General features: G+C 38.3%; 1 protein-coding gene across 14 annotated transcripts in view; it reads right to left on the bottom strand.

Annotated features, from left to right (window-relative positions):
- SCUBE2 (signal peptide, CUB domain and EGF like domain containing 2) overlaps window positions 1-15,307 on the bottom strand; it is a 71,410-nt gene that overhangs the window by 36,833 nt on the left and 19,270 nt on the right. For 11 of the 14 annotated variants that reach the window (XR_015797084.1, XR_015797085.1, XM_088145961.1 and 8 more), the window contains 4 exons: window positions 9,956-10,081; window positions 8,736-8,852; window positions 6,599-6,688; window positions 4,727-4,843 (listed from right to left, as the gene is read on the bottom strand). The exons of 1 other annotated variant lie outside the window; for it this stretch is intronic. Coding sequence is in view for 11 of the 13 variants with exons in the window: in XM_088145961.1 (XP_088002087.1) it covers window positions 4,727-4,843; window positions 6,599-6,688; window positions 8,736-8,852; window positions 9,956-10,081 (450 nt within the window). In the remaining 2 variants the exon portion in view is untranslated. The remainder of the gene's footprint in view (window positions 1-4,726; window positions 4,844-6,598; window positions 6,689-8,735; window positions 8,853-9,955; window positions 10,082-15,307) is intronic. 2 more of the 14 variants (XM_025169668.2, XM_025169673.2) reach the window with 2 other exon arrangements.

Genomic DNA, 15,307 nt, shown 5'->3' with positions numbered 1-15,307 from the left:
TGCTGGCTTCCTACAAGCAAAGTCAATGGGGAAGCCAGCAGGGGAGGTTGCAAGTCACTTTGGTAAGACTCCCTGGCCTCCCTGTGCTTGTGCCACACCATCCAACCCCTGGCCTCCCTGCATTAACACCACGTCATCCACTCCCCAGCCTCCCTGCATTTGCAACACGCTGCACCACCTATCCCTGGCCTTGTACATGGCCTGTACTGGGTCTCCCCCAACTCATGTGGGGCCTGCACTGGCCCTCCCAGGTCTCCCCCACCCCCAACTGCACCCCTGCACTCCTTACCTGGGACTCCTGCCGCTTCCCGCTTAACAACCTGTGCGTCTTGGGATTACAACAGCAACTGGGACTGCCGTTGCTAAGCAATGCAGTCACATGATGTTGTGCTTTACAACCACATCACTTAGCAACGGCAATCCTGGTCCCAATTGCTGTGATAACCCAAGGACTACCTGTACTTTTTTTGCATGCTATAATTCATTATAGCTATTTACATTCAATTTATATATATATTTATGGCCGAAAAGCAAAAACTTTATTAGGTAAAAATAAATATAAAGGAATATTAACAATGAAAATGTAGAGTAATTAATGGAATAATAACAATACCTAATCAAATAGCAATGTAAATTCCAAGTTAACCACTCCAGCATTGGATCCAATTTTTCCTTAGAGCAATTGCTACTGAACAGAATTTAGCAACTTTCCTTACTATTTTAGAAAAATTGATCTCCTAGTGAAAAGCAGGCATTAGAACAGAATGCCAAAATGGGTACATGTGATAATGCTGCAAAACATTAAGAACTGAGTCAGAACACGGTCAGAAGTGGTCTTGTAGAGGAGTGCCTTCCAAAATCATAGATGGTATAGTATTACCTGAAGCCAAGGAAAACACGTTTCTATATGAAACAGAGAGAATATTGAAGATACAGTTGGCCAGAACAAGCAGTCCACTGCATATACCACACTTGCAGTAATGGAAGGCTAGACTTCATTCTTTCTGTAAATTAGATCCCCCATACTCTGCTGTATTTCTACTGATACATTCTCCCTTGCTGGAATGAGAATTAAGCTGAAAGGCCACAATAACTTAAGTCTGTCCCTATACTCTGTTTTTCTAAAGAAATAAACTTGTCAATGAGAAGTGTATGAGTGTGTGTGTGTGTGTGTTTGTGTGCGTTTCACACTTTAATTTTAACCAGTATCTTAACAGACAAATTCTCAAATACATCTCTATAGAAGAAGTAACAACTTTCAAACACAAGAGAGCATCTGACACATGGAAGGGGGGCATGAAGCATACCTTTTATAAATATAATCTGGGTTGCTTCTAAAACTCTTAAATATTGCCATCTGCAGGAACGGAGCATGTGATGAAACAAACTTCACACCTTTTGTACTTGTGATGCACATTGTGCAATGCACACTTTGTCAATTTTCTGTTATTGTCCTCTTTTCATACCAATTTCTAGTCATTCTTTTATAAGTCCCCCTCATTCAGTGCTGTCATAATTTCCAACAGTCACTGAATGAGTGGTCATGCAATGAGGACTACCTGTATTCTCTTAATATTTCATCATAAATAGTTGAAACACTTTCAGATTCTTTCCCCATTTGTATGTATGAACAGAGTTATGTTTTAAAAACATACTTGAATAAGTTGTTTTTCTAACCAGATATTAATCAGCCATCGTTCTTATTTATTTTATGATCTCCAGATGGCCTAATCAATTTTTCTATATTCTCATCTTGTTTGTACCCATTCTTTCATGACACTTAATAGAATAATTCTTTTCCCAGAAAGTATCTCTAGTTTTTCCATTACCACCATTCACTGGATACTGTTATGCAACTCCTACCAACCTATGGGTTCCTATACATATGCACCCATAGTAACCTAGATGACATGATTTCCTACTTCTCAATTTACATTTTAAGCTCTATTATTCCTAATTAAACTTACTGTAGCGAGTAAGAGGATGGCCTTTATGGAAGGAGGGAAGATCCATTACCAAGGCAATGAACAAATAAACATGGCCTAAGCCCATACCAAGAAAGGGATTTACAAAATCATCTAAGGCAGTCCCCCTTCCCCCAATTCACATGAAAATAAAAGAGGGAGGAGGGGAAGCATATTCAGACTTGCAAGATTCTGATACTATAGCCATTCTGATAAAAGTAGTTTTAGGCCTACATGGCATCTTTTTCTTGATCTGGTCTACCTTGAAGGGCTCATACTTACTCCTTCATTTTCCTGCACATATTCATCAACTCCACTCTACAAAATCAGACCACCTTCATTCAGCTTTATTACATCCTCCCCTTGTCCCTTTTATTGGTTTCAGACACACCTCATATCTATTTTTTTCTTCTGCTTCATGCATTCATGCTCTTTACCATTTATTCCTTTTATTTTTCAAATCTCAACTGGATATATGCTATGTCATTACGAGATAGGCTATAGATGCTAACCTCCATCACCAATCATAGTTCTGGTCACTTGAGGTTTTAATATAATATTTTTTGTAATATGGGGAAGATGTAGACAAAGTTATTAATCAGTTATTAAAAACCTTAATCAGTTTTGGACCACTAATGTCTATTATCATTTTCTGGAGGATATATAGCATTTGGAGATATGTATCATCTTGATAAATCAGTGAATTTAGTATCTAGTCAGACCCAACATAGCATTTATGATTAGATTTGTTCAGGATTGCTTAATACAGATTAATTTAGTTGACAAAGTATTGTCGAAGGCTTTCACGGCCGGCATACGATGGCTGGTGTGGGTCTTCCGGGCTGTGTGGCCGTGGTCTTGAAGTTTTGTTTCCTAACGTTTCGCCAGCACCTGTGACCGGCATCTTCAGAGTGCAGGAGCACAGACAGGAGCAGTTCTCTCTGTGCCCAGGGTGAAGTGACCCTTCTGTGGGTATTTATAGAGATCTGGGGGGGTGGGGGGGTTGGGTTACTGAGTGGCTGCTTGTTTTGGTGTCAGCATCTGTGTGTATTTTCCTGGGGATTAGGCAGGGTTTTTTCTTCTACTGAATTGTTAACAAGGGGCTGCTGGGGGTGATTAGCAAGTTCATTGTGTGAACTGTTCACATGTCCTGGTGGTTGAGCTGAGTTCGTTGACCTTTTGCAGGCTGTATTTTTCAGGATTGGTAGCCAGGTTTTGTTGATTTTTAGACTCTCCTCTTTTTTATTGAAACTGTGCTGGTGTTTGTGAATCTCAATGGCTTCCCGGTATAGCCTGGTATAGTGGCTGTTGGTGTTGTCTAGTATCTCTGTGTTTTCAAATAGGATTTTGTGTCCAGTGTGCTTGAGAGCATGTTCAGCTACTGCAGATTTTTCTGGTTGCTGTAGTCTGCAGTGTCTTTCGTGTTCTTTTATCCTGGTATGGATGTTGCGTTTTGTGGTCCCGATGTATACTTGCCCGCAACTGCATGGTATGCGGTATACTCCTGCAGCGGTGAGGGGATCCCTTTTGTCTTTTGCTGATTTTAGCACTTCTTGTACTTTTCTGGTGGGTCTGAAGATTGTTTGGAAATTGTGTTTTTCCATCAGTTTTCCCATGCGGTCTGTGACCCCTTTGATATAGGGCAGAGATACTTTATTGGTGGGTGGCTGTTTTTCTTCTTCAGTCGCATGTTGCTTTCTTGGTTTGATGGCTCTTTTTATTTCATTCTTGGAGTAGCCATTCGCTTGTAGGACCCAATTAAGGTGGTTAAGTTCAGAGTTTAGGAATTGGGTTTCGCAGATCCGATTATCCAACCACCACCCACGTCAGAAAAGAGGCATTATCAAAACCCTCATGGATCGTGTCAATCGGATCACAGGTCACAGGTGCTGGCGAAACGTTAGGAAACAAAACTTCAAGACCGCGGCCACACAGCCCGGAAGACCCACACCAGCCATTAGTTGACAAAAATTATAACAAAAATCTGAGTTTGTACTCTTGCTTTGTAAATTCAACTCACATCAATGATGAGAATCAGCTTATGGAGAAACTGAGAATTCTGTTCCAATAGGTATAATTACATCATTCTATCATGCACTCACTCTTAGAGAAACAGAATCACCTCCCCCACCCAAAAAAGGCCAGAAAATTGACTTAAGGCAGAAATAATAGCTGATGAGCTCCTATGGAGGGTAGACATTTCAGTTTTTGTTTCATATTTAGACAGTAAGAGTACTGAGTAGTTTCACTTTTCAGGACAAAATATAACCTTTGTTGATTTAGAACCACTTTGCTTCTTATGGGAAGATAACATTGCTGTTTGACCACCTTTTTTGCAAACATTGCAACATGAACAGGAGACCTGTGTTTCTGCCCACATAATCAAATGGCTGTTAGTCGTTTTCATAGTATGAGAAGTAGCTGTTATCTATAGTTGTTTTGATACTGAATGATACATGTGCAAATAATTTTGTTTAAGTTTAGTCTGATATATACAGAGATGGTCCTCTGCCTCTAAGCTCTAGTGTTGTATTAACACAATACAACACTGTGATCACACTGAACTGAATGCAAAAAACAAACTGAAGTTTACACACAAATATTTAAGTATAGAAACAATCAAAGCGACTCCTTGTATACTGCTTTTCAGTTTGTTTGTTTTTTTACTGGCTTAGCAAAATTATACTTTTCTGGGATTTTAGACAAAGGTCCTCTGCAGATATAAGTTTTGCTTGCACATTGCAAAGAAGACAGAACTCTACCTTTACATGTCTTCCCATCAAGCTGAAGAGTAAATCCAATAGGACAACTGCAGTGGACGCCTGTTGAAGTGTCTTTACAAGTACGATCACAGCCCCCATTATTTACTGCACAAGTTTCTAAGGAAAAGGAACAAAATTTGGCATTTGCAGAAAAGAAAAACTAGAAGAAAATTTAAAAGGAGATATTTTAATTTATTCAACAGAATTAATTCTAATCTAATACTAATTTTAAATTAAGATACAGAGACTTTTCTCCAATAGAAGACGGTATCTGTAGCTCAGGGTTGAACTGTGGAGTTCTCGGTGCTCTCTGAACTAGGCTCAAAGAACACCAAGAACTCCAGAGACTTTTTTGCTACAGTTAACTTTAGCTTTAAAGTTTAAAAAATCCAAGATAGGTTAACTATAAGTAGAATCACCTACAGGTTAATATTCAATTTGGTTTCCATAGGAATCTGAGAAAATCCGTACTGAATCAGGCCAAAGTTTCTGTTCCACAAGCTGGACATGACCAACCCTTCCCATCTGTGTTCCCTAACAACTGATATTCAAAGTTTGGTATTCAGAAGCATACTGCCTCTGATAACATATAAACTCTCTATAATCATCATGGCTGATAGACTTATCTTCCATTAATATATTTAATCCTTTTTTAAAGCTACTAGACTGACACTCAGAAGCATCAGTTGCAGAAGTCCATAGGTTAATTATGGTCTAATATGAGGAAGCATATTTCTTCATCTGACCTGAATTTCTTAACATTTAAATTTTATCAGATATCCTTAGGTTTCTTCCTATACAACTATACCAGGCTACACATATTTTTACACATCACTACTTCATCCCCTCTCACTGGCTCTTTTTTAAAGTAAGATGCTCCAAATATTTTAATTTTTTCTTATAGGAAGTTGCCTTAACCCCCGACCACCTGGTTGCCTATTTCAGAAACCTTTAAGGCACCCAACTCCTTTTACAGCTTACACAACAACCAGAATGATACACAGTACTCCAATGTTACCAGATGCATTTATAAAGCAGTACTATACAGTAAGCCCACAATTTCCTGGGCTTTGGTTTACTAAATTTTGGATGCAACAGACCTCTGGTTGCCATTTTAGACATGCATAAAATTCCACTGATTATTATATGCACCCCAAGACCATTTTATTATACATAACATCCTATTTGCCAATTTTACGGACATTCAGGTCTAATGGACATCCCTTTCCTCTGTTAAATTTGTTAATTTACTGTAGCATAATTTTCAGTTCCTTCTTCAATGATCCCAACACAGAATTCAACCTTCCCACAGTAGCTACCTACAAGCTGTTGTTTTTCACTGGGGTATCCATATAGTTCCTGCATGTCAGTTTCTTTGCTGGGGCATATCCTGTTAATTAGCAGGGGATGTCATCTGCAGCAAGTGAACCTGACTGTTCCTCATAGTATGTAGATACTACCCAGCCACAAACTAATTTTCTCCTGCAACATCCTCAATAGTTTGTTGCTTCTTTCCAGAAAGTTGACTTAATTCTACATGTTTCTGCAGATTTGAAGCAGAAGCTGCAACTGTAGTTTAGCACAATAGCACTCTATCTCTATGAAAAAGCATTACTGAATATATTACATGACAACTGGCAAAAACAGAGAACTTGACAGGTTCTGCAGTGGCAGGGACAATTTGTGCCTAACTGTACTGATCTGAAAGCAAATAGAAATTCCATTCATTTCATTAGGTGGAATGAGTAGGAGTGTATTTCCAGTTTCTGTAAAGTCATGCAAATTGCAGCAGTCGCGTTGTGAGATGGCGTTTCATACAGCAAAGCTTGGAAATCCCTTACAGCCAACCATCAGACCTGAACATCTCTTTACCCATAAGCAGTCGCCGCTTCACTCGCTTGTCTGCATCAGCTCCTGCTGTAACATTGTTTTCAGAGATTTCTGTGGTAGCTTCTACTCTCTCTTGATATGGAAAAGAAAAAAAAATAGCAAATGGTCATGCATGGAATGAAAACCCCAATATTCTAGGCAATACATTTTAACTGAGGAAATAATTATCCACCAGCTTATCTGGTAACTTTGAGGGGGTTTTCATCATTTTCTGCCAGGTGACAGACATTATCTTTGTTTGAATTAACACTGGTTGGGTTTGTACCCCACAGTACTGTGTACCATGACGTACAATAGTTTATCTGGTTTTGACCTGGCATGTTGTTTTTACCCAGCCATTGTGATTTGTAAACCATGCAGTATAGCTTAGCGTGTTGTATAAACCCAGCCATTTGTGATATAAGTAAACCATAGTTAAGTAATCATGTGTGATCCAACTCATATATATCTATTTGATATCAAGCTATATAAAATAAAAGAAGTTACCCTAAAAATGAAGGATTGTAGAAAACAAGTTTTGTTCTGGCACAGTTCTAGCTGTATACTGCTAAATGTGTTTTGACTAGAAAACCTTCCAAGGGACTAATGAGTTTCCCTCTGCTTATAAAATATATTAACTTGGAGCAGCTTCTTTGGCAATCTTGTTTTTTTTCTCTCTGCCATAATAAAATGGTGCTCTACCATACCCAAGTTTTCAGATTTTTCTTTTGTAAATATTATTTTTAGAACTATTCCATTCCTATCTCCTGCTGCCCTAGTAACACTGATGATCTCCCTTGTCATACAGTTATTATAGTCAATGAGCAGCAGGTTTAATTTACATAAAATGAAGTACCTAATACAATCCATGATTACTTGTAGAATTCATCAGCAACAGGCTGGACAACCATCTCTTAGGGATGCTGTAAGTAGTGGATTCCTGCACTAGGCAGGTGATTGGGCTAGGGGATCCCTAGGATCACTTCCAACCTTTACATTCTATGATTCTATGTTGTAATGGCCAAACAGAGGATTTCTTGATATGTTGATAGTTTAATTCTTCAAGTGAAAGCACCAAGGTTCAAATCCACTGCTTATGTTTGAAGAACATACCTTGTTATTTTGTTAACAGCATTGTAGTACAGATAATTAATGTTTACTCCACCCTAATCTTTGGCTGTAATACAGTATATAATGCCTAATCTATTATGCCTAGTTTCTCGTATTAGTCTTATTAGTTACATGTTTTTTCCACCCTTGGGACCAGGGAATTTAGGGTGGCATTTCACCAGTGAAAGGAATTTGAACCAGGGTTCCCTGGCTAACTCCATCCCTATGGCTAATACACCATGCTGATTCTTAGGTATGTAGGATCCCACATCAAGTGAGAATTTAAACCAGAAGCATAAAATTCTAGCAGAAGAAAAATTATTGTTGGTCTTTCCGAAGTGAATGCTTCAATCTAATTGAAATAGGATGGAACTATGGGAAACAACAGCCATACCATCCACATTATTTAAAAGTTAACAAACCCATCCATCTCTAAAATAAATGTCAATTTACAAGAATAGACTACCAAATATTCTGTTGATATCCGTAGGAGTTCACAAAGGAGTTGGTACAGGAGGAACCTACACACCTTGTATTTTATGGTTCCATGAAGAATGCTAAAATATGTTTCAGACTCCCTCCTTTCATTACTATTAATATTGTTATTAACATATTTATATTGCCAATACAGATTTAATGCAGAAGAGCAGCTGGATTGTTGAAGCAAACACAATTCAAGCTACAAATCTGAAAAACCCCTAAGAATGGTAGGCAAGCTCTTGAGTTAATCTCTCAATTATTATATCAAAATATTGTAATATTTTAAAAGGGAATATTTTAAAGGGAGTTCATATTTTAATTAGTCAGGAGCATCATCATAGCCTATTGTGATGTACATGTGCTGATATATGTATAAAAACAGACCCAGCATGTTTCTCATCCGTAAAGATACTATTTGGATTTTCTGCAATTTTTAAGTAAACTGTAAATAAATCTATATTTTTACTGAGAGAAATCACTCATTCAGAAACTGTTTAATGTTTATTCACAACCTATCTACACTTGATGTAGCAGAAAAGAAGTTAGATACCAATACATGTTTTTCCATTGGCATGCACTGTGTACTCTGGGTGACATCCACAGACGGGCCCATCTTCTGCATCTTCACAAGTGTGCTGACAGCCTCCATTACCATGGTTGCAAGTCACTGGAAAGTAAAGATCTAATTGAACTTCTGAAGTATTTATAAACTATATATCTTTCTGTGCTAAGTGACTCTCTACTTTGAATGTCACATCTTTGAGTCCTGTATGTTTGCAAGTCTATGAGCTACTTTAACAAAAAATTATCTATGTGTGTATCTTTACATAATTCTCAAATCAACATTTATTATATTCAGGGGCAGCAACAAAATTAAGGAGTTCTGTTCATTGGCATTCTTCCTTTTAACAATTAATGTAATGCAATTAAAGCAATTATACTATACATAAAATTTTAAATCCATTAATTTAAATTGTATAAGTTTGATGAGCCAATGAAAACCAAGTTACTATACTAATGTAACAGGCACATTTTCCATTTGAAAATGTGATATTTAAGGATAGCACTTTCTCTTAGCCATGAGCCTCTACTTAAACCTGCAAGGTGTTGAGCATGACATTGTGATCGAAGCCTCACCCCTTTTGAATGTCTGTTGACATTGCACACATGTATAAAAGATGTGGGGCTTCAATCATGACACTCTGTCCGTCATCTTACAGATTTTGACACCCTTCTGTGGATACCCATGCTCTCAGCTAAACTGCATGGATATCAAATATGGCAATTCTATTCTTGCCTATACAGAAGTAATGCTGCTTAACTTAATTGTGTTATGGTAACTTCTGATAGGTTGGTATATAGCATTGCAGATTAGTTCTCTGATTAGAAAATCACCTGAAGACATAATACCTGAATTCAAGACTGGACACCCACAGTTAATTTACATCTTTGGCTACAGAATTCTATTCCAAGAGCTCTGATTAAAATTCAGTTAAAATTCTACAAAGAAAGATTTCTTCTACAAAGAAAGATTTCTTGCAGTCTAACAAACCTCTAATGCATACCATCTACTGCATACTACCAATCATGCATACCATCTACTGCCTCTTAATTCTGATCATCATTAAAATTGTCACAAGGCAAAAGATGAACAGTGAAAATCCTTGAAACCAAGAGATGATCAGATAAACAAGGGAAGAAAGGTGCTTAGCAATTCCTTCTTATTTGAGGGGCTGCATAAGAATCAGCTATGTGTAGAATGTTGCATACAAATACAGTCTCTTTGGTTCCTGGCCAGTTCAAATCCAGGTCTGCATTCACAGTCCACTCCTCCTTTAGGCGCTTCTTTGCAGATATGGCCACAACCATGATCTTTATTCATGCAGCTCACACCTTCTACAAAACAATCAATGTGGATGTATCAGTGTTTTCTGAGCTTTTAAAATACAGTCAACAGATTCTAGATATTCATCACCATTTAAGAATTAAGTGGGCCTTGAAACAATCTACCTTATATGAAAAGAGAAATAAAACTTATATAACAAGAGTAGAAGTTTAATATGCAGTACCTCCATCAAAGATTAACCATATTTGTAAACTTGTTATAATCCGTAAAGGGAAAAATGGCACAAATGGGAACATCAGTTGTGAATCAGTGTTATCTTCACAATATTTCATGGAATAGGATAGACTGAGAGAGGTAGGTAGGAAGGTATAGTAAGCAGAAGCTGGATACTCGGTATATTTCAAATATAGCACATATCTTTAATAAACACTTTATTCCTAATAATTACACACATTCTTGAAGAAGCCAGCCAACCAACAGAACTCGAGAACTTGAATAAACTTTTAGCAGAATATCAACATGGTCACTATACATACAAAAGGCATGTACACGAGTGAGGCTTCCCCTCTCAATAGATATTGATGGATAGGCACTTTTGTGGCCAATCTTTAGCTTGGACCAGATAAGCAGATCTGATTTTGGAAGATTAATTTATTGAAAGTTTGATCTTCCCTAAAACTCTTGCTACTCATCCATGAACTTGAATGTAAAATTAGGGAGAAAGTCACTCAATGACACTTTTGCATGTTTAAAAGAAATTGCTTTGCCGCCGTAAGTGAAAACAGTGAGCCAAGCAGAGAAACAGTACTGAGGTATCAGCCGTACCAGGTAGACCAGACTAAGAAACCAATGCCATGTAGGTCAAGACTACTTTTAGTCTACAGTAACAGAATCTTGCAAGCCTGAATGTGTTTCCCCTTTCCCTTGCTTTATTTTTGTGTGAACTAGGGAGGAGCCTGTCTGTCGTTTTCTCAAGTTTGTTTCTTGGATGAGGCTTAATCCCAATTTATCTGATCATTGACTTGGTAGCAACTCCTGTCCTTCATGGCCATTCCCTATGTCTTCTTCATGAGGTCACCAATACCACAATCACATGCATACTTACTCTGACATAAATTGTGCTGGTTTCAGAATCTCAAGCTTTATCCTTCTGTGTATCATTGCCTCCCTTGAGTTGTTCCATTTTTATCTGTTTACCTTTCTCATTATTTTCCCATTTTGGCCACAAAAACCTCCTTGAACAACTAAGAGTAATTAAGATTATCTTAATATTAATTTTAATGTTATTTTAAAATTTACATTAAAACAGTACTCTACATTAATATGCTTTTTAGGGCCATTTCACAAGACATAACAAATTTGTATCGTTAATGGCTTTACTGTATCACATTTTAAAGGAAAATACTGACTCCCCAGTATTTATTGTACTAGTATGCAATTCTCCTTGAAGTTCATCCTGACACCCACTAAACATGCTGAAACATATCCACCACATGGAGAATGATGCAGTCTGTTCTTTCCCAGCCTTAGATTGATATGTGTAAAATCTTCCTACATCTTCTACAAAAAGCATTTATACAAGGAAAGAGAACTGTTGGTTTATTGTTAGCTGCAGAAGGGGGAAATAATTCATTCTAAATATGTAGACACATGGAATTTTATTTATTTATTTATTTATTTATTTATTTATTAAATTTTTCCACCGCCCATCTCCCCCTACTGGGGGAACTCTGGGCAATTCACAACAAACATTAAAAACATAAAATATATAAGTACATAAAACCTTAATTAAAAACATTACTAAAAAGAAGAAGGAGAGTCCAAGAGGATGAAAAATCTGAGGCTGAAGGCAGAAGGCCTCTATGGGGCTAGAATTATCCCTTATTCTGATTTCTTTCTTACAGTAGACTCAAGAAAGCAAACACATATTTCTTAAAGTATGGGTTTTTATTTAATATCTAATCAAAGGAACTTGCAGAAAGTTCACATTAAAGACTTTCTGTAATTTCTGATGACCATGCAAATCATGCCTCTAGTTGAACAGATTTCAATAAGAAAATCTCGATAAAGATTATAACTCTTTGGGAATATTTATTTATTTAATTTATTTATTTAATAGACTTGTCCCCGCCCATCTCCCCACAACGGGGGACTCTGGGTGGCTAACAACAAACTAAAATCAAAAATACATAATTAAAAGTTATAAAAACCAAACTTACAAAGATAAAAAGGCTAAAAAGTCCAAGAGGCCGGTAGAGGCCACACCAGGCCGCTAAGGGGCCAGCCAACCCCATTTCTGATATCCTCCCTCCTCGCCCCAGGCCAGATGGCAGAGCCAGGTCTTCAAATCCCTCCGAAAGGCCTGGAGTGAGGGGGCCTGTCTCACCTCCGGGGGCAAGATGTTCCAAAGGGCGGGGGCTACAGCAGAGAAAGCCCGCCTTCTGGACCCCGCTAATCGAAGTTCTTTTACCGCGGGGATCCGGAGCATGCCCTCTCTGTGAGATCGGGTGGGACGGGTTGAAATCGTGGGGGTGAGGCGTCCTTCAGGTAACCTGGCCCCATGCCATGTAGGGCTTTAAAGGTGATAACCAACACCTTGAATTGGATCCGGAAGCAAACTGGCACCCAATGCAGCTCACAGAGCAAGGGTGTTATAGGGGTCCTTCTTCGGGCCCCAAAAATTGCTCGCGCGGCCGCATTCTGGACCAGCTGAAGCTTCTGGATACTCTTCAAGGGTAGCCCCATGTAGAGCGCATTGCAGTAGTCTATCTGGGAGACAACAAGGGCATGAGTGACTGTTTGCAGGGCATCCCAATCCAGGAAAGAGCGTAACTGGTACACAACCCGAAGCTGTGCAAAAGCCCTCCTGGCCACGGCTGCCACCTGCTGTTCGAGTATCTTGGTTTCTAACCAAGTTAGAATTTGTTTACCCTCCAGCCATTATGTCAGATAATGCAAAAATATACATGTACATATCAGCTTCCCAAATCATGCAGGTAAAAGTCAAAGTGTGAATAACTATTCAATGAGGAATCATTTTTACAATCTGATGGGTGGGTGATAGATTTCCCCATGAACTTCCAATTAGGAAAATAACTATCTTGAGATAGAACAGGCTTTTTTTTTAGCATTTCACATATGCAAACAATTATCCCTGTTTAATATAAGGAGGAGCAGCAAGCCTCCCAGATGGATGATTAACAAAAAAGAAACAGATTTGGATATATGTATGAATTCTGGAAAAGAAGAGTTCCCAATATCTATTCCCTTTAAAGGAAACATTCAGAGCAGGGGGAAAAGTCTTCTAAATCCACAGAACATTCAAAAAGGTGTAGGCAGACATGGGACTAATTTACAGACTACTTAATAATGTTGTGTAGTTCATGATGTGCAGCAGGAGCTCCTGATTCCAGCTCGAAAATGGTGTAGTAGGTAATTCTGTGCTGTGTGGGTGCTACATGGATGGATACTACATACTACATACTAACCACATTATTGTGCACTAAAAAGTAATGAGCATGAAACTGAGCAAACTCAGGGAGGCAGTGAAGGACAGGAAGGCCTGGCGCAATATGGTTCATGGGGTCACGAAGAGTCAGACACGGCTTAACGACTGAACAACAACAAAAAAGGCAATGAATAGGGGAATTCCACCATTATCACCACCACTTAATGGAAAGTGGGATCCTGCTCTTATTCCCAATTTTTTTCCAGGGGGAAAAATCCTCACTTTTAAAATCCAGTACACACTGCCATACCATGTCTCTCATAAATTTTTATATTAGATAACATGTTATTGGTCATGGGAATAATGGTGGCACAACCAAAGGCAGTACTTAAGACATTCAGAAAATTAAGTTTACACAGGTAGAAATAAAAAAGTAAATATAAATATTTATAAATAAATATTGTTGGTGTATGTCTGCTTATTTTTTTTAATACTTTAAATGGACTTGAGAAAGACACTATAAGCAATAAACCAAACTGATTGGAAATCTATTAATCCCAATTTAGAACACAGGACAGATTAGCTTCCCTGATTCCCAGTGGATATGAAACCAAATTCCATCTCCACAGCCAAATTTTACTGTTTGGAAAGATATATTTTCTTGGTAGAACAGAACACTAACGCAAGTTGCAGAGATTTTATCCCTGTTTCAAAATTGTTATATCACAGATTTCTCTGAGCTGTCTCCTCAGAACACTAGTTGAGCTCAGTGCTGGGGCTGCTAATGTATATGATTTTTATATTTTAATATTTGATTGTGTATGTTTTAACCCTATTAGGGTAAACTGCCCAGTTTTAGGGTCTTAGAAGCTGAGCAATATATAAATGAATAAAATCACACTACTTCTCACTAGATTTCTAATACAGAACTACTACAAATCCTTCTCCTTCATCTCCCCTTCACTTTGTGTTTCTTTTTTCTTCCAGGTCTTCTGCTGAAGATGACCTTGGTAATCTACTCTTCATAGTCTAGCTTGTGTTGTTGCTAGGGGCTCCTCAAATTCACTTGGTTGATGCCCTCTTTTATTAAAATTTCTTTCAAATCAGGTTTGAGGCTCATTGGTGGCATAAGCCTGGAGAATGGTTGGTTCAGTCATTTCAAGGCTCCCTCCACATGCAAGGGATGTGTTGATCTGAGATCAGCAGTGCCCCTGCTTAACTCAATGCTGCAGGTCTTCTGGCAGCTTGGAAAAGTGAGCTGATTAACTCTACAAGTTTAGCGGAGTGGATCCTGTACCAGAGGAAATGATACAATGAGAGTTTCACAGCACTTTAATAATAATGTTATTATAATATTTTATAGTAATTGTGGGTAATAATAATTTATTAGACTTGTATGCCGCCTGACTCTCAACAATTCTGGGTGGCTGTAATGGGCAGTGAGAATAACCTTGAGAGGCAGGAGGAAGAGCCACAGCCTAAAGAACAGTATGATAAACTAGACATGTATTTTGAGCAAGCATCTCAGAATTGACTCTCCCTAGTTCTCTGGAACATAAAGGCAAGGAGGAGGGAAGTGCTTTCAGACTTGCATGATTCTGTTATTGTAACCTTACAATAAAAGTAGTATTAGCATTCACAACTTTGGTTTCTAGGTCTGGAGTCCCTTGAAGGGCTGACATCGGCTCACAACAATCAAACAAAGAAATTACAGTAAGATCAATAAAACATAAACAATAAAGGGAGAGAGAAGAGACGGGGCCATTTGGATCTTGGGGGGGAGGGAAACCTCATTCCAGAGGGCAGGCACTGCTACAGAGAAGCCGCT

The sequence above is a fragment of the Python bivittatus genome, unplaced genomic scaffold (genome assembly GCF_059951505.1).
Source record: "Python bivittatus isolate LINGU-HERP-01145 unplaced genomic scaffold, Pbiv_v1 ctg000480_np1212, whole genome shotgun sequence".
Classification (NCBI taxonomy): Eukaryota; Metazoa; Chordata; class Lepidosauria; order Squamata; family Pythonidae; genus Python; species Python bivittatus.
The sequence above is the reverse complement of the archived record's forward strand: the minus strand, read 5'-3'. Positions and strand labels throughout refer to the sequence as shown.